This window comes from Entelurus aequoreus, linkage group LG19 (assembly GCF_033978785.1).
Source record: "Entelurus aequoreus isolate RoL-2023_Sb linkage group LG19, RoL_Eaeq_v1.1, whole genome shotgun sequence".
Classification (NCBI taxonomy): Eukaryota; Metazoa; Chordata; class Actinopteri; order Syngnathiformes; family Syngnathidae; genus Entelurus; species Entelurus aequoreus.
The window spans coordinates 30979056-31003659 of NC_084749.1; the positions used below are offsets into that span (position 1 = coordinate 30979056).

The 24604-nt window shown below is 37.9% G+C and overlaps 1 protein-coding gene across 8 annotated transcripts in view; it reads left to right on the forward strand.

Moving 5' to 3' along the window:
- dnajc6 (DnaJ (Hsp40) homolog, subfamily C, member 6) overlaps positions 1-24604 on the forward strand; it is an 80791-nt gene that overhangs the window by 17204 nt on the left and 38983 nt on the right. For 4 of the 8 annotated variants that reach the window (XM_062028271.1, XM_062028272.1, XM_062028273.1 and 1 more), the window contains 4 exons: positions 4115-4259; positions 18117-18252; positions 21609-21658; positions 22345-22493. In XM_062028271.1, the coding sequence (XP_061884255.1) occupies positions 4247-4259; positions 18117-18252; positions 21609-21658; positions 22345-22493 (348 nt within the window). In that variant the 5' untranslated portion in view covers positions 4115-4246. Of the gene's footprint in view, positions 1-3893; positions 4260-18116; positions 18253-21608; positions 21659-22344; positions 22494-24604 lie in introns of those variants that run through there. The other 4 variants (XM_062028268.1, XM_062028270.1, XM_062028269.1 and 1 more) reach the window with 3 other exon arrangements.

The window sequence follows — 24604 nt, forward strand, 5'->3', positions numbered from 1 at the left end:
TTATATATATATACATATATATATATATATATATATATATATATATATATATATATATATATATATATATATATATATATATATATATATATATATACACACATATATACAAACACCACTCTGTGAACAAATGCATGAGAAAATTGTCGAACAGTTTAAGAACAACTTCCGGCGCCCCTTACAAAAAAAAAAAATCGGTCTAAGCCTTGGCCCCTGGAGAGGGGGTCCAGACTGAGGCCAAGGGAAAAAACAACTCATAGCCATAGCACAGATCCCTCTTACATGTGTGTAAGAGGGTAACATCCAACATCAAAGAACACAAAGGACATGAAAGACATTAAAAGAGCAGAGCTGATGCAATCAGCCACTTCTACATACAGCTATTAATAAAAAGTAAAGTTGGAAAAAAATCTATAAAAAATGATCGCCGTTACAGGAACTTAAAGTTAACCCGTTATCGTGTTAACTTTTTTGACAGCCCTAATATATATATATATATATATATATATATATATATATATATATATATATATATATATATATATATATATATATATATATTTGTGTATATATATATATATATATTTGTGTATATATATATATTTGTGTATATATTTATATTTATATATAGGGGGTCCACTGTCCTTCGCTCCATCGTTGAAGACCCCTGCCCTAGTGTATTAGTATTAAAATAAATCTGGCCACAAGAATCCTAGGGCCGGCCCTGTAATGGCTCTGACTCGGCAGCCTATAGTGCAGGGGTCACCAACCTTTTTGAAACCAAGGGCTACTTCTTGGGTACTGATTAATGCGAAGGGCTACCAGTTAGATACACACTTAAATAAATTGCCAGAAGTAGCCAATTTGCTCAATTTACCTTTAACTCTGTTATTATTAATAATTAATGATATTTATCTTTGTGGAAACACTGATCATCTTAATGATTTCTCACAATAAATATATTTAGAAACAGATAAATATCAATATGCAACACTTTATTTTTATATTTTCTCTAAGTGCACATTTTTCAAATTGAACATTTTCAAATGATCACTTCTAAGACAGTCTTGTGAAATCACAATATCCCATTTTAACTAGCTAGCCACTAACATTTTTTAACAAATCATGAATTACTTTGCACCATGTTTGTACAAATAATAACTCATGTAAAATACAAAAGTAAACTCTCAAATTTTTAAATCATGTCACACTTTGAACTGGACACCAAATCTGTTATCTGTTTCTTTGTCAGTTAGTGGGAAGCCTGGCATTGCATGCTGTTAACTAGTGTGTTGTACTCTGGTGTGTAACTTGACACTGCAACTCTGAGTGAGTCTTGCAGATGTGCATCAGTGAGGCGTGTTCTGTGTTTGTTCTTGATGAAGTTCATGTCAGAAAAGGCTGATTCACAAAGATAAGATTTTTCCTCATTGTTTGCGGAACCTTCTTAATCTTTTGGACATATTTTCACAGCAATCTGGCCTTAAGCTTAATTATGATAAATGTAAAATGTTAAGGATCGGAAATCTAAAGGGAACGTCCTTTCGAATGGAATGCAAAGTGCCTGTTTTGTGGACAGATGGACCAGTTAACATACTTGGTGTTGTTGTCCCAGAAAATCTGGAAGATCTAGGCTCAGTAAATTATGATAATCGACTAAGAAAGCTGGACAAAATTATGCAATTATGGAAAGGGAAATCCCTAACCTTGTATGGTAAAATGTCTATTGCCAACTCGTTAATTATTCCTCAATTTATTTATTTGTTTTTGTCATTACCAGCTCCATCACAAAACTTTTTTAAGATTTATGAGCGGAGGGTCTTCGATTTTGTCTGGAACGGCAAACCAGAAAAGATTAAAAGAAAGGTTTTGTACAAAGAGTATGAATATGGGGGCCTGAAACGTCTCAACCTTGAAGCTATGTGTCTGTCTTTAAAAGCATCAATTGTTCCAAAGATGTATTTAAACATTGGGTGGTACACAAATGTCCTGTTGGACAAAAAACATGTACTGTATCAAAATAAATTGTATCCTTTTTTACAAGTGATCCCCTCCCAGAGAGTCTGCTGGGAAACATGGCGGGGTTCATAAAGGAAACAATCCACTCATAGTGGTGTTTTCAATTTTATGTGCCAGAAAAAAGAGACGATATTTTGCAGCAGTTAATATGGATGAACTCTAATATTGTAATAGATGGAAAGCCTTTCTTTTGGAAAAATATATTTAAAAGAGGAATCATTTTTGTCAATGATATTATCAATGAGAATGGTAAAATTATGAAGTATGATGAATTTAGAGCTATGTATGGTGATGCTTGCTCAAGCTTTTCATTTTATCAACTAACTGGAGTAATTGGGAAAAGATGGAAACAAATAATTAATTATGGAACTACTAAATTATTAGTTTGTAAACCTCTAATAAGAAATTCTAGTTGGCAAAAAGGAACTAAAATAAATAGAAAAATATATAATTTTTATTTAATAAAGAAATCTTTTAAGGCTGCCTCATACAACAGAAATGGAAAATGGGAGGACTTTTTTGACTGCCCGTTGCCATGGGATGCCATATTCAAACTAATCTATAAAACCACTATCGATGTGCAAAATCGTTATTTTCAAATTAAAATTATTTATAACTTCTTACCCACAGGGAAAATGTTAAAATTATGGAATATGACAGAGTCAGATGATTGCCGATTTTGTTGTCAGGAGCCTGAATCCACCCTGCATTTGTTTTGGTATTGTCATATTGTGTCTTTGTTTTGGGTGGAAGTTGAAAAAATGTGTTTAAGGATTGGTTTGTTTATGAAGCTTAATGTGGTTTCTGTTATTTTAGGAGAGTTCATTGACAATCATGATTTAGTCAATTTAATTATAGTACTCGGTAAAATGTTTATTTTTAAGGCCAAAAACAGATATTCACTTAGTATTACTTTCTTTAAAACATTTATTCAGTATTTTCTAACTTTAGAAAGTTACATGGTTGAAAACGATAATGATGCCAAAAAACATTAAAAAAAGATGAGAAGTCCTCAAAGGCTTATTTTGAAAGTATAATTATGTTTATAGATTATATGATATCTGTTGTTGTGTTCCCTAATTTGAGTGACCTGGACATAATCTGGACTGTACATAAATGCTTATTTTGAAAATGTAATTTTGTTTATAAATGATATGCAATCTGTTGTGTTCCCTATTTTTTTTTCTGTGTACATGAATGAAGGTGTGTGTTGCTGAGTCCGACTAGGACATTATCTGGACTGGGCCTGGTTTAAAAAACCCTTTAAACAAATCTAATTTCATTGACAACCTGGTCTGTTGAAGATAAGGCCCTTTTTTTAAAAAAATAAAATAAAATAAGATACATAAATAAAAAACATTTTCTTGGATAAAAAAGAAAGTAAAACAATATAAAAATAATTACATAAAAAATAGTAATTAATGAAAATTTTAGTGGACCAGCAGCCTATACAATCATGTGTGCTTCAGGGACTGTGTCCCTTGCAGATGTGTTGTCTATGTTGTGGGAACCAGAAATAACCCCTTTTGTGTGAGTGGGTGTGGATGAGTGTGCATGGGGGAGGTTGTTTGGGTTGATGCACTGATTGAAAGTGTATCTTGTGTTTTTTCTATGTAGATTTAATTTAAAAAAAAATAAATTTAAAAAAAAAAATTTTTTTTTTTTAGAACAGGCCCATGGGCGACTCATCTGGTCCTTATGGGCGACCTGGTGCCCGCGGGCACCACGTTGGTGACCCCTGCATAGTACATCACTGCGGCACCGAGAGAGAAAGAGAGAGAGAGAGAGAGAGAGAGAGAGAGAGAGAGAGAGAGAGAGAGAGAGAGAGAGAGAGAGAGAGAGAGAGAGAGAGAGAGAGAGAGAGAGAGAGAGAGAGAGAGAGAGAGAGTTAGTATTCTCTCCTCCATGAACATGTGTTACATCTAGCTTCAGTAGCACAAGTATCGGCGGCTGTGGAGGCGAAGGCACAGCCTGCCGCATTGGTCTCAACGTCCTATTTAAAAAAAAACAAATCCCTATTTTATGTCATTCGGTGATGAGCTTGCTTGGCGCCTACAAGAAAAAGAGCAGTTACGATGGCTACGAATCTTTGCAGCTGGTCGATAGCGGCAGAGATAGCTTCGGTACCGGCGGAAGAGGAGGCGGAAGCAGCACATTCGGAGGCCCGGTAGCGGCTCCCCTCGGACCGAAGGCGAGCCCGCAGAGGAGAGAGGAGGACTGCAGCACCATGGACAGCTCAGGTAAGAGTTTCCGGTCACTCTCATCATGGCGGTGGAGTAGGTTAGTGGTCGTCCATTATAAGGTGGCAGGTGGGACCGTGGAATCCCTTCTAGTGCTCCCAGTTATCCCCAGGCCCCACCTACTGTACCCCGTATTGTGTGCACACATGTAACACCCATGCACGTAGTAAACAGCCATGTAAACATCAATAGATACATGACGATGGTATAAACTTGCACATGTTTGAATATTGCACTCATGTCCTAATAATGAGACAATACAAATTGTGTTTAAAAAAAAAAAAAGTGTTACTACAGTGTTTATATTGTTGTATAGTTTTTAAGTATGGCCCACCAAAGTACACTTCATTCACTAACGATGTTACAAAAAAGATCAGTTAGAATAATACATAATGTTGGATATAGAGAACATACAAATCCTTTAGTCATTGAATCAAAAATACTGAAATTCCATGACAGTGAATTTGCAAACAGCTATAATTATACACAAAGCAAACTATAACCTGCTACCCAAGAATATACAACAATTCTTCTAAAAAAAAAAAAGAAATATAGTCTTAGAGAAAAATGTAATTTAAAACATTTGTATGCACGTACAACTTAAAAGCCTACTGAAATGAATTTTTTTTATTTAAACGGGGATAGCAGATCCATTCTATGTGTCATACTTGCTCATTTCGCGATATTGCCATATTTTTGCTGAAAGGATTTAGTAGAGAACATCGACGATAAAGTTCGCAACTTTTGGTTGCTGATAAAAAAAGCCTTGCCTGTACCGGAAGTAGCGTGACGTCACAGGTTGAAAGGCTCCTCACATTTCCCCATTGTTTACAATGCAGCGAGAGCGATTCGGACCGAGAAGGCGACGATTACCCCATTAATTTGAGCGAGGATGAAAGATTTGTGGATGAGGAACGTGAGAGTGAAGGACTAGAGTGTAGTGCAGGACGTATCTTTTTTCGCTCTGACCGTAACTTAGGTACAAGGGCTCATTGGATTCCACACTTTCTCCTTTTTTTATTGTGGATCACGGATTTGTATTTTAAACCACCTCGGATACTATATCCTCTTGAAAATGAGAGTCGAGAACGCAAAATGGACATTCACAGTGACTTTTATCTCCACGACAATACATCGGCGAAGCTCTTTAGCTACTGAGCTAACGTGATAGCACATTGGGCTTAAATGCAGATAGAAACAAAATAAACAAACCCCTTACTGGAAGGATAGACAGAAAATCAACAATACTATTAAACCATGGACATGTAAATACACGGTTAATGTTTTCCAGGCTGGCGAAGCTTAACAATGCTGTTGCTAACGACGCCATTGAAGCTAACTTAGCAACGGGACCTCACAGAGCTATGCTAAAAACATTAGCTATCCACCTACGGCAGCCCTCATCTGCTCATCAACACCCGTGCTCACCTGCGTTCCAGCGATCGACGGAGCGACGATCATAGATGCGGTCGGTGGCCCGGAGACGGAGGAAGTCAAGGTGAGGTCGGCGGCTAGCGCGTCTGCTATCCATCTCAAAGTCCTCCTGGTTGTGTTGCTGTAGTCCGCCGCTAACACACCGATCCCACCTACAACTTTCTTCTTTGCAGTCTTCATTGTTCATTAAACAAATTGCAAAAGATTCACCAACACAGATGTCCAGAATACTGTGGAATTTTGAGATGAAAACAGAGCTTTTTGTATTGGATTCAATGGGGATTCAACGATTGACGTCACGCGCATACGTCATCATACATAGACGTTTTCAACCGGAAGTTTAGCGGGAAATTAAAAATTGCACTTTATAAATTAATCCGGCCGTATTGGCATGTGTTGCAATGTTAAGATTTCATCATTGATATATAAACTATCAGACTGCGTGGTCGGTAGTGTGGGTTTCAGTAGGCCTTTAAGACCTTCAGTATATCAGAATGTGGAAGTAAATTATGGAATGGATTAAGCAAAGCAATCAAACAATGTACTAATATGATCCACTTCAAGAAACTCTTCAAACTTAAAGTGTTTACAAAGCACAAAGAAGAAGAAGCATGATAAACATTCTGAATGTATTTCATCCATCCATTCATTAATTCTCAAAATAATCTTACTCATCTCATCATATGAAATATAACTTATTTCACCAATTATTATTTATTTATTTATTTTTATTGTGATTACTTATAGAGTATATTGTGAATAAATTGAGAACAGGAAGTGAACAAAAGTTTTAGCAACTGTTATGTAAAAGAAAGGGGTAGGATTAAATAAACTCTGCTTCTTTCTACTCCTTCTCGAACATGTTGAAAAGAGAAACTGGAAATTGTGATGTATTATGTTGTATGCTTGCATGTTCGAAATAAACTCAAATCAACCAACATTATAAATATTGATCATAATTCATTGATTAATTAATCGTCGGGACAAGTCCAATGAATAAAATGTAATCAATACATTATTTTAAGAAAATGTTGATCTTTAATTTTCCTGAGGGAACTCTCTTGACGGAATCAATAAAGTACTATCTATCTATCTATCTATCTATCTATCTATCTATCTATCTATCTATCTATCTATCTATCTATCTATCTATCTATCTATCTATCTATCTATCTATCTATCTATCTATCTATCTATCTATCTATCTATCTATCTATCTATCTATCTATCTATCTATCTATCTATCTATCTATTTTTCTATCCATCCATCCATCCATCCATCCATCCATCCATCCACCCATCCATCCATCCATCCATCCATCCATCCATCCATCCATCCATCCATCCATCCATCCATCCATCCATCCATCCATCCATCCATCCATCCATCCATCCATCCATCCATCCATCCATCCATCTATCTATCTATCTATCTATCTATCTATCTATCTATCTATCTATCTATCTATCTATCTATCTATCTATCTATCTATCTATCTATCTATCTATCTATCTATCTATCTATCTATCTATCTATCTATCTATCTATCTATCTATCTATCTATCTATCTATCTATCTATCTATCTATCATAAGGACACATGCTATCTTTCATTCTTGAATATAATGTCAATGACATCCATATATATTTATAAAAATGAAACAGATACACTTAAACTATCCTTTGCATACGATACAATGCAATGCGTCACATATTTCCAGTTGTTTCATTACAGCACGTCCGAAAAGGAGTAGGAAGAAGCAGAGCTTATTTAATCCCTCCCCTCTTCATTCCGTAGCAATTTTATCCAATTTCCTTGTTCTCTGTTACAGAACAGTGAATAAATAAATAATAAATGAATACCGGTAATATACCATAGTAAACAAATAAACAAATATTAAATACAGTCGTGGTCAAAAGTTTACATACACTTGTAAAGAACATAATGTCATGGCTGTCCTGAATTTCCAATAATTTCTACAACTCTTATTTTTTTTGTGATAGAGTGATTAGAGCACATACTTGTTGGTCACAAAAACATTCATGAAGTTTGTTTCTTTTATGAATTTATTATGGGTCTACTGAAAATGTGACCAAATCTGCTGGGTCAAAAGTATACATACAACAATGTTAATATTTGGTTACATGTCCCTTGGCAAGTTTCACTGCAATAAGGCGCTTTCTGGCAAGCTTCTGGTTGAATTTTTGACCACTCCTCTTGACCAAATTGGTGCAGTTCAGCTAAATTTCTTGGTTTTCTGACATGGACTTGTTTCTTCAGCATTGTCCACACGTTTAAGTCAGGACTTTGGGAAGGCCATTCTAAAACCTTAATTCTAGCAAGATTTAGCCATTCTTTTACCTCTTTTGACATGTGTTTGGGGTCATTGTCCTGTTGGAACACCCAACTGCGCCCAAGGCCCAACTGATGATTTTAGGTTGTCCTGAAGAATTTGGAGGTTGTTCTCCTTTTTCATTGTCCCATTTACTCTCTGTAAAGCACCAGTTCCATTGGCAGCAAAACAGGCCCAGAGCATAATGCTACCACCACCATGCTTGACGGTAGGATGGTGTTCCTGGGATTAAAGGCCTCACCTTTTCTCCTCAAAACATATTGCTGGGTATTGTGGCCAAACCGCTCAATTTTTGTTTGTTTGCAGTGTCGACAACGCTGTGGATACTGAATGTTTCAAATCACACATCGCTTGTGCATTGCTTTCTTTACACTCATATTGAGCTAGCAAAACTAGAAACATGCTGTAAAAATGCTAAATAACACTTAAAAGGCACACTAAGGAGCACTTAGCACTAAGACAAGGTTTGTAATACAAAGCATATTTTTATTCGGTCTGTGGTTCATAAATCGAAACGTGTTATGAGGGGTTGGTAAATCAAGGTTTCACTGTACCGAGAATGTAGTATATGCGATATTTCAAAAATGATTTTAGATCAGAACTGACACAATACAACTAACTCAAAAGAACCTTCCAAAATAATATTCTAACACGTGAGATGTGACTAGTTCCGTCAGGTGTAAAAACCTCGCTGTGGAGTCAGCCTGTCTTCTTGGATGAATGTTCATGTGGAGCACAAGGCGCTCAATGAACGAAATTGGTGGATTGTGACTGACATGGGTGGGGGGTGGGGGGGGAGGTTCTTGGTGTCAGATGTCTGTCTTGCTAGCCAGGCTTACCAAACGGGCTGTACTAAGTGTGAACACCACATATTGCCGCATCCATCTGGACTAGACAGGGAGATACGGTATGCAGACAATGGGGACAATTCTATCCTTTTAACAGTGTGAGGGCAGTTAGGACAAGGCCCTTTTCCTTTTCAGCACGGGTAGCCCAGTGCACAAAATAATACGATCTGGGAAAGGAACGATTAGATGGGTGTGATGTGGAGGAACATGGCTTGGATGGACTGAAACGGATTGTCAGGTGTAATGGTGAAAGTTAACATTTCAACACATGCGATAAATCACAAAACATTATTGTATTAATCATGTCTAAACAAAAATTGAGAGCCTAATCCAGGGGTCGGCAACCAAAAATGTTGAAAGAGCCTTATTGGACCAATAATACAAAAAACAAATCTGTCTGGAGCCACAAAAAATTAAAAACTGTATATAAGTGTTATAATAAAGGCAACACATGATGTAAGTGTCTATATTAGCTATAACAGCCTACTATCAAAATGACTATGTGTCGCAGGCTGAAGCAAATCTTCGTTGACAGAAATGTTGAAATTTAATATTTATTCTACACATTTTTACAACATTAGAAACCATTAGTAAATCAGAGGCTACCCAGAAGGTGAGATAACTCCTGGAAATTACTGGCTTTTAATGGACAAAGGTATAGATGTGTGTGTCCAAGTTAAAGGGAACAGCAGGCTGTCTTCTTTTAATGGATGTATTACAATATTTGGCCAACTAGATAATGTTTGCTGTGGTCTGGAACAACATGGCACACAAACAACTATCTCCAATGCAGCCAATATTACATACAGATAATGTGTCATGAGACATGCAAAACTAAATTATATACAAAGAGGATAAAAGTAAAGGATATTAAATGAGCTCAAATATAGCTACAAATGAGGCATAATGAGGCAAAATGTTAATACAGCTAGCCTAAATAGCATGTTAGCATTGATTAGCTTGCAGTCATGCACTGACCAAATATGCCTGGTTCGCACTCCAACAAGTCAATAACATCAACAAAGCTCACCTTTGTGCATTCACGCACAGCATAGAACGTTTGGTGGACAAAATGAGACAAAGGAGTGGAAGATTTTACATGTAAACAAACTGTTGCGTCACAGTCCACACTGTGGTGAGTTCAAGAACTGCCGAAATGAGTAGGACAAAACGATGTTCACCAAATACTCTCATCAGTGAAGCATACACACAAACATATTAAACAGTGGGCTTTCTAACAATTGGGAAGGTTTGTGTCATGTTTGTCCTCAAACAAAAAACATACTAAAACCCAAAAAATATTTTTCCCCCATCTTTTTCTATTTTCAATCCTTTTTTAAAAATGATCCAGGGACCCACTAGGGCGGCACTAAAAAGCCGCGGGTTGCTGACCCCCGACCTAATCTGATAAAGGTTTGCGTGTAATAAAGCACGTGCAAACCTGATACCACATGCCAAGCTGATCTAATAAACGTGCCCACAGAGGATTGAGTCTCTTTAGTCAGCAGAATAAGGAGCACAATCCATTTACTGTGTTTGTCTTGATGAATATGCAGAATATATGCTGATCATCAGAACGTCTATATTACTGGGAGAGTCATTCAGCACACGCAGTTTGATTTATTAAGAATACAACTCAACTGGGAACGCTATTTAGCACGTCTAAAAAGTTAGTGCAAACTTTTGACCATTTGAACATTTGACCAGTAGAGGGTGATAAAGCTACACCTTAGGTTTAATTGGGATGAACCACATGTGTCCAATGTTTGATGTGGATGTTGTCTAGTTTGTATATGTGTAAACATCTGTAGTTTATTGTGTGAATGTATTAACACTAAACCTTCTGTTTTATTTATGTAAAATACTCAATGGACATTATAGTTTTGTAATGTTAATTTTATGTTTATATTTTCAGTCTTACAAACCTAAATTAAGGAAGAAGTGTAAAGAAATACAACTTAAGAAGGAGAAACATCAGTCCTAAACAAAACTTCTGGAGCTTCTGTTTCTTCATGCTGTTAACTATCTGTACACGCTGGAAACGAGTAGCGAGGGCAGAATAATTAATTAATTGACAGTGCAGTGTGAAAGCCGATGTGTTTATTTTGTAATTAAGTAAACACGGTCTCATAGGAATATAACCTGCAGAGACACTTTCTGACGAAGCATCCACATTTCGATGTAGGGCTCCTAAGCCCTTGGGCTTTTGAAACTGCAGCTCTCTTCATTATGTAGTTGAATAGCTCTGATATATGGACTGTCAAAAAAAAAAAAATATATATATATATATATATATATATATCAGACATATTGTCTATTCAGCAATGTAATTTTACAGCTGCTGGATGACTTAAGAGGTTGATTGATTTGTTTTGTGTCTGCTGGCATTTTTTAAAATTACGTTAGTTTTTTCATCTAGTGGAAATATTATTTTCATATTTCTAATGTGAAAAAAATATATATTTCAATGTGCATTTTCTTCTTCACATTTGCAGTTTGTTTGCAAAAAAAAATAATACAAAAGTGGTTTCAATGTAGATGCACAGCAGGACTGCTTTTAAAATGACCCAAAAAAGTGGTAAATGTTTGAAAACATAGCAAAACGCCACAGGTAGGATCATAATAAGATGAATGTGCACATTGCGCAGTAAATGATAGTGTTTCCATAGTGAAAGCCGCGTATAGTACACGCAAAAACCTCATTTAAATAAGGTGGTCTGCACCACTTTTCAATTGCGCATGCAGTCTTAGTACATCAGACGCAACACACCCACGAATAGTACATGCAATTTTATTGTTTGCACACACTGTTTAGCGCATGGTATTTGGATCTTAGTAAATCAGGCCCTAATTGTGCAATTTATTTTGACAGCACATGCTCCTTTACCTTAACCACAAATGGTTCCCTGAATGTGCATAATTTACTTCAAAATACACCTTGACGATACTTTAGATAAAGCTATTAACACGTTTTGAACAAATAAATGTAGTGCATTTAAGTAACACATTTAATAAACGTTTGTGTATGACATTCTGAAAATAACATTGCATATGTGTCTAAATATTAAGGTATTTTTAAAGTTATTTGAAATGATGCACACATGTAATTGACTGTGATTAATCACAATTAATACCAAGCAAAAAGTGTAATTCATTTGATTAAAACATGTAATCGTTTGACAGCACTAATGTAAAACTAATTTATTTGCAATGGATAAAGCATGTTATAATTGTATTTGTGTCAAAATGTTGAGGTCACTGTGGTCCTTGACATAACAAGGCATAGCACACTGTCATTATATGTTTTAATTTGTGAGTGAGCTAAAATGTACTCTCACACAGCATCATGCTAATCTTTAAAATGTTATGATTTGGTATCTGAATCTGGAAAAACAGATTTTGATGCAAGCAATGGTTGTCACTAAGTAGGAAAGTGCAAACAGAGTGTATTTCTTTTGGGGGAGTTAATTTTTTTTATAGGCATTGGCTAGTTAACCCTTGGCTCTCTCTATGTACAAGTTCTGTCAGAAAAGTTTCATGGCCAGTGTCACTGGTGAAATGTTTCAAATCCAAATTGTTTTCTTTGAAAAGTACTCCTCCTCGAGTCTTAACACACTTCCCCAGCCTTCTTTGCGTCCTTTATTTGTGCACTCTATGACTGATTCTTTCTGGAGACCTACGCAGCTCCATTTTCACGGCCAACTTGAAGTATTTTACGTCTTTAAATCGCCCTAGATCAGTGTTTCTTAACCATTGGGCCCATTGTTGGGCCGCGAGCGCCTCCGAGAGGGCCGACAAAATATATATGTTTCTCAGCTGTGTGTATGGGCTGCAAGGGGTTCTCAGTTGTAATACACTTTTCCACCACTTGAGGCAGTAATGACAATCTCAAACAAACAGAAGTCTGCAGTTAAAGGCCTACTGAAATTTTTTTTTTTAAATTTAAACGGGAATAGCAGATCGATTCTATGTGTCATACTTGATCATTTCGCGATATTGCCATATTTTTGCTGAAAGGATTTAGTAGAGAAAATCGACGATAACGTTCGCAACTTTTGCTCGCTGATAAAAAAAGCCTTGCCTGTACCGGAAGTAGCGTGACGTCGCAGGAGGTAATATTCCTCACAATTTTCCTTTGTTTACAATGGAGCGAGAGAGATTTGGAGCGACAAAGCGACGATTACCCCATTAATTTGAGCGAGGATGAAAGATTCGTGGATGAGGAACGTTAGAGTGAAGAACTAGAGGCAGTGCAGGACGTATCTTTTTTCGCTCTGACCGTAACTTAGGTACAAGCTGGCTCATTGGATTCCACACTCTCTCCTTTTTCTATTGTGGATCACGGATTTGTATTTTAAACCACCTCGGATACTATATCCTTTTGAAAATGAGAGTCGAGCACGCGAAATGGACATTCAAAGTGACTTTTATCTCCACGAGAATACATCGGTGACACACTTAGCTACTGAGCTAACGTGATAGCATCGTTCTCAAATGCAGATAGAAACAAAATACATAAATCCCTGACTGGAAGGATAGACAGAAGATCAACAATACTATTAAACCATGTACATGTAACTACACGGTTAATAATTCTCAGCCTGGTAAAGCTTAACAATGCTGTTGCTAACGAAGCTAAGGCTAATTTAGCAACTTAGCAACCGGACCTCACAGAGCTATGATAAAAACATTAGCGCTCCACCTACGCCAGCCAGCCCTAATCTGCCCATCAACAGCCGTGCTCACCTGCGTTCCAGCGATCGACGGCGCGACGAAGGACTTCACCCATCATCGACGAAGCTCTTTAGCATGAGCTAACATGATAGCATCTGTCTCAAATGCAGATAGAAACAAAATAAATAAATCCCTGACTGGAAGGATAGACAGAAGATCAACAATACTATTAAACCATGTACATGTAACTACACGGTTAATAATTCTCAGCCTGGTAAAGCTTAACAATGCTGTTGCTAACGACACTAAGGCTAATTTAGCAACTTAGCAACCGGACCTCACAGAGCTATGATAAAAACATTAGCGCTCCACCTACGCCAGCCAGCCCTCATCTGCCCATCAACAGCTGTGCTCACCTGCGTTCCAGCGATCGACGGCGCGACGAAGGACTTCATCCGTGGGTTTGGCGGCTAGCATCGGCTAGGCGTCTGCTAAATAAGTAGTCCTTGTTGTGCTGCTGCAGCCAGCCGCTAATACACCGATCGATCCCACCTACAACGTTCTTCTTTGCAGCCTCCATTGTTCATTAAACAAATTGCAAAAGATTCACCAACACAGATGTTCAGAATACTGTGGAATTATGAAATGAAAACAGAGCTTGTTGTATAGGATTCTCCGGGCTCCGAATACTTCCCTTGTCCTCGTGACGTCACACGCATACGTCAGCATAATAAAACGTTTTTAACCGGAAGTGTGGCGGGAAATTTAAAATTGCACTTTATAAGTTAACCCGGCCGTATTGGCATGTGTTGCAATGTTAAGATTTCATCATTGATATATAAACTATCAGACTGCGTGGTCGGTAGTAGTGGGTTTCAGTAGGCCTTTAAACTCACAGAGAAAAATATGACTTAAGTGGTGAAGCTGCATTTTCATTTGCACTTTAATTGCACTTTGTTTTTATTTAGTCCAGAAACATTTAGTTTACTTATTTTGGCACACCATCATTGTGTGTAAGTTTGTTTTTTTTGTCAGTTATTGATGAATCCCTTCGTTTGTTGTATATTTAGTACTTAGTACTTATTTTTCTAACCAGTCTGACCGAAGCCTAAGGTTTATGTGTTAAATAAACAATCATCTTTGTGATTAACACATGGTTTCATATCATTTGACAAGGTAGTAAACTGTAAGTAGGTTAGATATAATTATTGAATATGATTAAAACCAAGAGTAAGATTACTAATTCAGTGTCAATATTTGAGTGGAAAAGTTGGGCCCCGAGGTCTTGGTTTTGGAGACATGCTGGTTGATTGTGTCAAGAAATCGCAGTAGATGATGCCCCTCATTTTGAAGAATGGTATTAACGGTCCTGGTACTTTTCTGACAGATAGAAAATTCAGATAAAGGATTAATTTGTAGTAAAAAGATAATGAGACAGTTTCAGAGTGTTTGTCCTTTATGTAAATGTCTACATCTGTGTCTTAGGCCTACATCTCTGCTGCACACTCTTCTCAATAGATATTCTGTCAGCTAATTTCCATAATGGCTTGCATGGGCATGGCTTCTGTTAGGGACTCTAATTATGCCAGCTTCTGTGAAGTGTTGTAACTTGTACACACAGCAAACTGTGCAACTGCTCCTTCAGGATCTGGTACAAATGAAATCCCTGCGCAAAAATACAATGTAGACTGAATGGCTTCCTGAGCAGAAAATACACTCACCCTCCTGATGGGTTTGTGTGTGTGTGTGTATGTGCAGTAATTTGAGCTGGGTCTGTCCGCATGCATGAGTAAATGTGAGTGTCTCCCTCTCATAGTCATTCACCTGTGTAGCGTGAAGTATAGCGGACCAAAAGCACAATTCACTTGATGGACAACGTCTGTGATGATAAAACGTATTTTGCAAAATAAGCTTTTAATGGCTTCTTGCATAAATAAAAGCGCTTAATTTGTTTGTTTAGTTTGCAGGTGCATGTTGTTGTTTTGACCACAAATGCTGTGCTCTAAAGTGACGTTTGGTTGCTATTCAGTCCTCGACTAGGAGCAGCCAGCAAAAAGAAGCAAAGACATTTCTGGTAGACTACAAACACAAAACACATCTTTTGTACAATTTCAGGTTTTACAATAAAGTACACACAACTCGTAACATTCAAAGACAAGAAAGTTTGATTGGATTTCGCCCCCCAAAAGTCTATGACTATGTTCATACTGCAAATCATTTCCTATTTTTTCATGCATCAGACTTTTTTACATCGGTGTGAACAGTAGAAAGTCAAAAACCAACAGATCCGACCCAGGCCTGTGCTTTAAGAAAAATACACTTATTAGTAAGTACTAAAAACACAACTATGGATAAGTGTACACAGCCAAGCCATGTGGCGGGCAAAACACACATTTGTTAAAGATAAAACCCAAATTGTAGGAATTTATTACAAAATGTACCCCCGCCTTCCGCCCGAATGCAGCTGAGATAGGTTCCAGGGCCCCCCACCCCTGCGACCCCGAAAGGGACAAGCGGGTAGAAAATGGATGGATGGGTGTAGTCATTTCACTTGCATTAGTTGACGCTAATTGGGCGGTTTTAACTTTGCTAATATTTGGCATCAAGCCAAGCAGCTGTGTACGCGTCTACGTATCAACATGTGCATAAAAGGGGCGCTGGTTTACTCATGAGAGTAGTGTAAGTATGTTTGCGAGAATGGCAGCGTGTTGGCTGAGTAACGTCAGTGAGTGAGTGGGGGAGTAAAGAGAGAGAAAGGTAGCGTGTGCACTGTGCAGTAGAGTGATGAACGGCAAAACTAATAATAAAGCAACCAGATTGTCATGAACAATCTGGTTGCTTTATTTCTAACTGTAAAGCGGAACTTAGTAGACCCATTGCCGGGTAAAGTGAAGGGTGTTACCCCTGATGAAAACATCCGCCCTGGAAGGAACGTCTGTCCTGTGCTCCTCGACGATGGCCAACATTATTACCTGTCACTCTTTATAACTCCTTGTGCCGATCTGAATGCTTATTATTTAAATGTTTACCTAAGTTTTAAGCAAAGGTGGTAATACTAATCGTCACGTTGCGAGGCGTGTCTTAAAGCAGCTCTTGCAGCATGGCGCCTCCCTGTTTAAAGCATTACTTCTATTGATAGTTTCGAAGCCCAAATACCTCCATATTGTGCTTCACGCACCCTTACCAGTAGAAATTAGTTTTTTTGCCATTCTTCCTCTCCAAAATGTTATTGTTTGTATGCCCTTTGTGTGTGCATTTTGACACACTCAACATCATGCGCCTCTGTTCTGTAGTCACTGTCGCACAGCGGCTTTCGGATGAAAGAACGGTACTGTTACTTTTCAAAGGTAGTATAGTACCGATTTCAATTAATTAGTATCGTGGTACTTTATTAGTACCAGTATACCGTACAACCCTACCACAAACTATTTTATTACACCCCATTTAGTACTCATATAACAATCAAACCAACAATTGAAATTTCACCTTTAAAAAAGTGTTTATGGTATTTTATGATGAGTCCGTATTTTTCTAGTGTCCAATGCTTTTTAAAGGTAGATACATTTAACTGAATGCTAAAATATGGTTATATATATATGGTAGGGCTGCGAATCTTTGGGTGTCCCACGATTCGATTCAATATCGGTTCTTGGGGTCACGATTCGATTCAAAATCGATTGTTTTCGATTCAACGCAATTCTCGATTCAAAAAATATATTTTTCCGATTCAAAACAATTCTCTATTCATTCAATACATAGGATTTCAGCAGGATCTACCCCAGTCTGCTGACATGCAAGCAGAGTAGTAGATTTTTGTAACACGCTTTTATAATTGTAAAGGACAATGTTTTATCAACTGATTGAAATAATGTAAATTTGTTTTAACTATTAAATGAACCAAAAATATGACTTATTTTATCTTTGTGAAAATATTGGACACAGTGTGTTGTCAAGCTTATGAGATGCGATGCAAGTGTAAGCCACTGTGACACTATTGTTCTTCTTTTTTTTTGGATAAATGTCTAATGATAACGTCAATGAGGGATTTTTAATCACTGCTATGTTGAAATTGTAACTAATATTGATACTGTTGTTGATAATATTCATTTTTGTTTCACTACTTTTGGTTTGTTCTGTGTCGTGTTTGTGTCTCCTCTCAATTGCTCTGTTTATTGCAGTTCTGAGTGTTGCTGGGTCGGGTTTGGTTTTGGAATTGGATTGCATTGTTATGGTATTGCTGTGTATTGTTTTGTTGGATTGATTAATAAAAATTTTTAAAATAATAATAAATAACAAAATAATACAATTTATTTTTTAAAAATGAGAATCGATTCTGAATCGCACAACGTGAGAATCGCAATTCAAATTTGAATCGATTTTTTCCCCACACCCGTAATATATGGTTATATTTACGATTATATCAATTTTCCAAACACATCTAAGCCGCTGAAAGTGAAGGCACCTCATGGTAAATGCCATGTTTTTGTGAAACCTGTAACTTTCTTTTAGTTTTGGATACTGATTTGCTTAACCTTTTCTTTCTCCAGATATGGATGCCAATTATGGCGGAGGACTGTTGGATATGGTGAAGGGCGGAGCTGGAAAGTTCTTCAGTAACTTCAAAGACAACCTCAAAGACACGCTAAAAGACACTTCCACCAAGGTCATGCATCAGGTTGCCACGTAAGTCCCATCTGCACATACATACACCGCGGGAAAGAAATACTGATTAGATCACCTGCTGATTTAAGTTCAACCCTTTACGAAGTGTTTTATTTGATACAGAATATCAACAAACTATCATGAAAAAAGAACATTTAATCAGAGGTTAAAAATCAACTTTGTTGAGTGAAATAACTGTTTGATACCTGAGCAAACTGTGACTTAGGTCATATGTTGGGTCACCAGGGTTGCACACATTTCGAGAGGCATGTCAGTCCACTCCTCTTTACAAGACCCGGTATTTTTTGTGATACTTTAAGTTGCAAGCATAACTTGAGTTAGGAGTCCCATCCGCCGTCAGTTGAATAGTATTTGTCCACAGCCCACAGCAAGAGATCGACACAACACTGCCCTCCTACGACCAGAACTGAGAAAGTGAGTTCAAAGGAGAAGATGCGGCTGACCGAATCAGAGAAACAAACCATTTGAAACACGTCATATCAGTTAGCAGTCATGGCGGCGAGTCAGTCCACATCACAAGTAGATTTTTAGCCATAAAAATTTGAAAAAGGCTCTATTATACATTTTTGAGTTTGTTCTGTCTCCTTACTCAACAAACTGGATGACCAAAAATTTAATTTTTTGTACACAAACACAGCTTTCTGTCAACTCTGACCTCTCTGGTCAGTCACTCAAATACGTCCGTATGCAACATAAACAACAATTTCCTATTTGTTATTGTTACACGACAGAGGAGCAGCCCGTAGGAGACTCCTACAAAAGTCTGCTCACCAAGGTAAATGCTGAACAATATTATTGCATTACTTCATGAAAATACTGTAGTTGTTTGTAGTATATGCTATTGTAATGTATTTCAAACAATATTTCCCATCTAAAAGTTTTTAGTTTTTTTTAAAAGCATTATGCATGTGAAAATTGTGGTGTTTCGGGAGGGCAAAGCACAGATTAAATTGATTTCAACTTATTTCAATGGTCGTAGCTGACTAGAGATAATGTTACAAGCTTTGTCATGGAATGCAATGTGCTTGTAAATTGAGGTACTACTGTACTCTCCAAAACCTGAAAGTTGGAAAGCTGTCACTTGTTGACTCAAAGTTTCAGCTCACATTGAATAAGATTCTGGTTTGGAGACTGGCTAGGCCACTCCAGGACCTTGACTTGCTTCTTCTTTGTTGCCTTGGCCTTCATTGTCACGCTGTGAGAGATTTGTACGTACGATTCTACGGTACATGGTCCTGTTCATCGGTCAAGTTTTCCTGTAATCTTAGGAGTGAGACAACCTCCATGTTTGACAATAGGGATTGTGTTTTTCTCATTTGACCACATAACATCTCTGAAGTATTGTGATGTTCATTGGAAAACTTCAAACAGGCCTGTACATGTGTCTTCTTGAGCATGTGGACCTTTTGGGGATAACAGGATCTCAATCCATTGTGTTTCTAATGATTTTCTTGGGTCACAAATCCCTTGTGATCATGAACCAGCCATGTAATTCTGGGCTGATCCCCTAACTTTTATCAGAATCGTCCTTACCCCACAGAGCTTTTCAAGTTATTGAGCCAACAGTGGTCTCTTTATCACTAAGCTTTTGCTGAAGGCACAGGACTAATTTGGTTGCTTCATGGGCACATCACAAGTCTGTGTGAGTCTTGCTGGTTGATAAGGGATTCAATACTTCATTCACTTCACTCAATCAAAAACACGTTTATCTAATAATGCACCTTTCTGGATTTTTTGTTGATATCTTGTCCCGCTCTTTTGAAATAAACCTGCCAAAAAATGTACTACCCATGTCAACTGACTAACAAAAAGAATATCAGAATTTTGGTGTCATCCTTTGAGTGTTTTAATACAGACTCAATGGTTATAGATGTGAACCACATCAGTTTGGATCAGGGGTACCAGAGTCTGGCACAGCTCGGTCCAGTCCGTGTGTTTGTGCACTGGGACCACAAAGGGGGCTCTGTTGTTTGAATCACGCACCCACATTTCCTCTTGCTGTTGACTCAGCAAGTCTGGTGATTATTGCTTCCTCGCGTCTCCCCTTTTAAACCTGCACTCCCCTGTCCTCTAGCTTGTTTCTTGTTGTTTTCAACTGTGTTGCTCGCCGGTTCGCTATTTGTCGCTCCTCCCCGGGGCTGAATTATTCATGGTAGCTTATTGTGCCAAATGGTCGGTGCACTGCTTCAGTACAGAAGGTTTCATTTCATTGCTCCTGTGTGTATTGCATGTCTGTTCAATGTATATACAGCACGCGTGTAGGAGGTTTGGACAATGAGGGAGGTACAGCGCTATACCAACCGGCAATAAATCCTGCAGAGAGAATGAGCACATGGAAAGGTCCATTCAACCGTCCATTTTCTAAACTGTGTTGGCAAATAGATGACTTATGTAATTTATAGTAAATATGGTAATGTACTTCAATCAAAGGAATACTTATTAAATCCAGATAACCATATTGCTCCAACTGTATGAGATTACGCACTTCATTAGCGAAACAAATCGGATGGCGTTAAACGTGTCACTAATGCAAAATAAAGCCTGTTAAGGGGTACTCATTAACACAAAATAGCAGGCGTGTCCAAACTTGTTTTCCCGCAGAAGGCCGCATACAGAAACATCCAATTGAAAGTTAATTTAAGACAATTTTGGCATCTTAGCTTTGTGTTGTAGTTGACGAAGCACATGACGGACAGAGATGGTAACATCCCAATTAACACATGCTAAATAGCGTGTGCAAACTATAAAATTGCTCGTAATATTTGTGTGTGTGTTGCGGGTGTTCTACTAAGACTGTGTGCGCAATTTATAACAAGTGCAGACTTTGCGTATACTACTGGCTGTCACCACGGAGACACTCATTTACGTCCAAATCCATGGCGTCATGCTCCAACCTGTGGTGTTTTGCTATGTTGTGGAACATGCAACACGCGACTATAATCACATGTTATGCGTAACTGTGCCAGTTTGTACGTACTGTACCTTCCAAACATGCCATGCTGAATGCACAAGCAAAAACAGTGGCCGCAAACATTTTCAGGCTTGATAAATCACATTGCAAGCGCTAAATAAGTTAATTTGCGTTGCCTCCTCCAAGTATTGTGGGCAAACACGCTAAATGGATTGCGCTATCTATTTTGGTCATTTAAGAGAACCAATCCTTGGCGCACAAGCTTTGTAGATCAGCTTTGTGTGTGTTTTATTACATTTTTAATACACGCAAATATTAAAATCTATAATATATTCTATTATTAATCATTATTGTTATTTTTAGAAAGTGCCTTGGCCCAACAAAAAGTGGTATCTACAAATACTGTAAACATATTCCTGAAAAGAGGGAACTTTTTATGTTACAGGTACACGAAAGGAGAGCTGGACATTGCCTACATCACATCACGAATCATAGGTAAACAAACAGAACCACAAGTTTGACAATTCCCTGCATGAAGCATCTTATCTAGGTAATGTCAGGCACACTATTATTCACACCTTGGTAAACTTTTTACTTGAATATACTTTTTTGTAGTTGTGTTTGGAATATTGCTGAAAAAAATATTTCACATTCTGCCACAACAAGTAAGTTTAGTTTTTACACCAGATGCTCTTCCTGAGTAATATAATAATAATTAGCCAGGATATTAATAATCTGTTTCCGAACTGTATTTAAATAATTATTATTTACATTTCCTTCAAAGCCAAACTAAAAAATCCTTAACATTTGTTGAATTCAGTGTGGAATTGAAATTGGCATATATATGAGTATATATATGAGTAGTAATAGAATGCATAGCAATTGTATGTCTAATATTGCAATAAAACGTAGGCATATCCACAAATTGAATAACTCTCTCAGTCTTAAATAGCCGTCAGCATTACACGCTCAGCAGTGTGGAGCAGCACCATGTCCTTCAGAGGACATAGTCAGTGAGACAACAATTTCCCTCTTTAGGCTTTTGGGAAAAATTAGGGCTCATTTGGGAATCTCCTTATTTAGATAATTTTACATTTTCAATTTACTCTACTAGAAGAAAGCAACAATGCTTTATTATTTGTTTTGCTGTAAACTATCCTCTCAATTATGTTATTTTTCAGTGATGACTTACCCAGCAGAGTCTGTGCAGATTGGCTACCAAAACCATGTGGAAGACATCCGATCGTTCCTTGACAGTCGCCATGCTGACCACTACACTGTCTTCAACCTGTCACAGCGCAACTACCGTGGCGCCAAATTTTCCAACAGGGTGGGTAAAGCACTGCCTTATGACTAGGGATGGGTACCAAAATTCATTTCCATAATGGCACTGGTGCCGACATTAAAAAAAAAGGTGTTATTAGTGCTAAATAAATTTAAAAAAGTACCACTGATAGTCATACACACACTAGGTGTGGTGACATTACCCTCTGCATTTGACCCATCCTCTGGGAGGTGAGGGGAGCAGTGAGCAGCAGCGGTGGCCACGCTCGGGAATAATTTTGGTGATTTAACCCCCAATTCCAATGCCGTCTCAGCCACCTGCAACAAGAGCTTGATGGTGATATTGTTCAAGTTATTTTCTTGTAAGTAATGTAGCTGTCCAGACTGAAGCACAGAGAGTCTGAATCTCTTTTTGAACTTTATAGTCGCCCTTATCGAGTCAACACCAGGTATAACACCTCACTTCCTCATTATGCACCCAACCGGTCATGGCGAGCGAAGTGCATAAACAAACACCAGAATAATGAGAATTAATATTACAACAGTCAAACAAGTTATTTTAATGCACATTGTGTTCTGCATTGTTGCTGTATTTTCTGCAATAATGATGACAAGGTGTTGTTTATTTTATTTCTTATTTTTTTAACATATTACCTAGTTAACATATTACCTAATTAACATTTTATTTACCGTAATTTCTGGTCTTTAAGCCGCTACACGCTTTTCTCATTTATGGATTTTTTTGGGTTCACAAGCTTCACTTCCCCCATTAAACTTAGCCTCGTTATATCAGAACAATGAAATTGCCAAACAGGTCACGGTGGACCAATGAAATTGTTTAAGTTTAATCGAATGCACTCATACGATCATTCAGTCAGCCATTTAGCCTGTTGTGGACTCACCATCGTCTTGTAGAAAAATTTACGAAATGCACACAACGAAGACCTGGCCATCAAAAAGGGAAACAACTGTTGGACGGAACGGAAATTCACCACCAGTAACGAGCCCCAAAAGGGCTGCTTGACGCGACAATGACGACTTAAAGGCCTACTGAAATGATTTTTTTTTATTTAAACGGGAATAGCAGATCCATTCTATGTGTCATACTTCATCATTTCGCGATATTGACATATTTTTGCTGAAAGGATTTAGTAGAGAAAATTGACGATAAAGTTCGCAACTTTTGCTCGCTGATAAAAAAAAGCCTTGCCTGTACCGGAAGTAGCGTGACGTCACAGGAGCTAGGATTCCTCACAATTCACAGTTGTTTACAATGGAGCGAGAGAGATTCGGACCGAGAAAGTGATGATTACCCCATTAATTTGAGCGAGGATGAAAGATTCGTAGATGAGGAACGTTACAGTGAATGACTTGAGAGGCAGCGATGGACGTATCTTTTTTCGCTCTGACCGTAACTTAGGTACAAGCTGGCTCATTGGATTCCACACTCTCCTTTTTCTATTGTAGATCACAGATTTGTATTTTAAACCACCTCGGATACTATATCCTCTTGAAAATGAGAGTCGAGAACGCGAAATGGACATTCAGTGCCTTTTATCTCCACGACAATACATCGGCGAAATGCTTTAGCTACGAGCTAACGTGATAGCATCTTGCTTTAACTGCATATAGAAACAAAAGAAATAAACCCCTGACTGGAAGGATAGATAGAAAATCAACAATACTATTAAACCGTGGACATGTAAATACACGGTTAATGCTTTCCAGGCTGGCGAAGGTTAACAATGCTGTGCTAACGACGCCATTGAAGCTAACTTAGCAACCGGACTGCACAGAGCTATGCTAAAAACATTAGCTCTCCACCTACGTCAGCCAGCCCTCATTTGCTCATTTGCTCATCAACACCCGTGCTCACCTGCGTTCCAGCGATCGGCAGAAGGACGAAGGACTTCACCCGATGCGTTTGGCGGCCCGGAGACGTAGGAAGTCAAGGTGAGGTCGGCGGCTAGCGCGGCTAGCGCTCCAACAAAGTCCTCCTGGTTGTGTTGCTGTAGTCCGCTGCTAATACACTGATCCCACCTACAACTGTCTTCTTTGCAGACTTCATTGTTCATTAAAAAAATTGCAAAAGATGTCCAGAATACTGTGGAATTATGAAATGAAAACAGAGCTTTTTGTATAGGATTCTACGGGGTA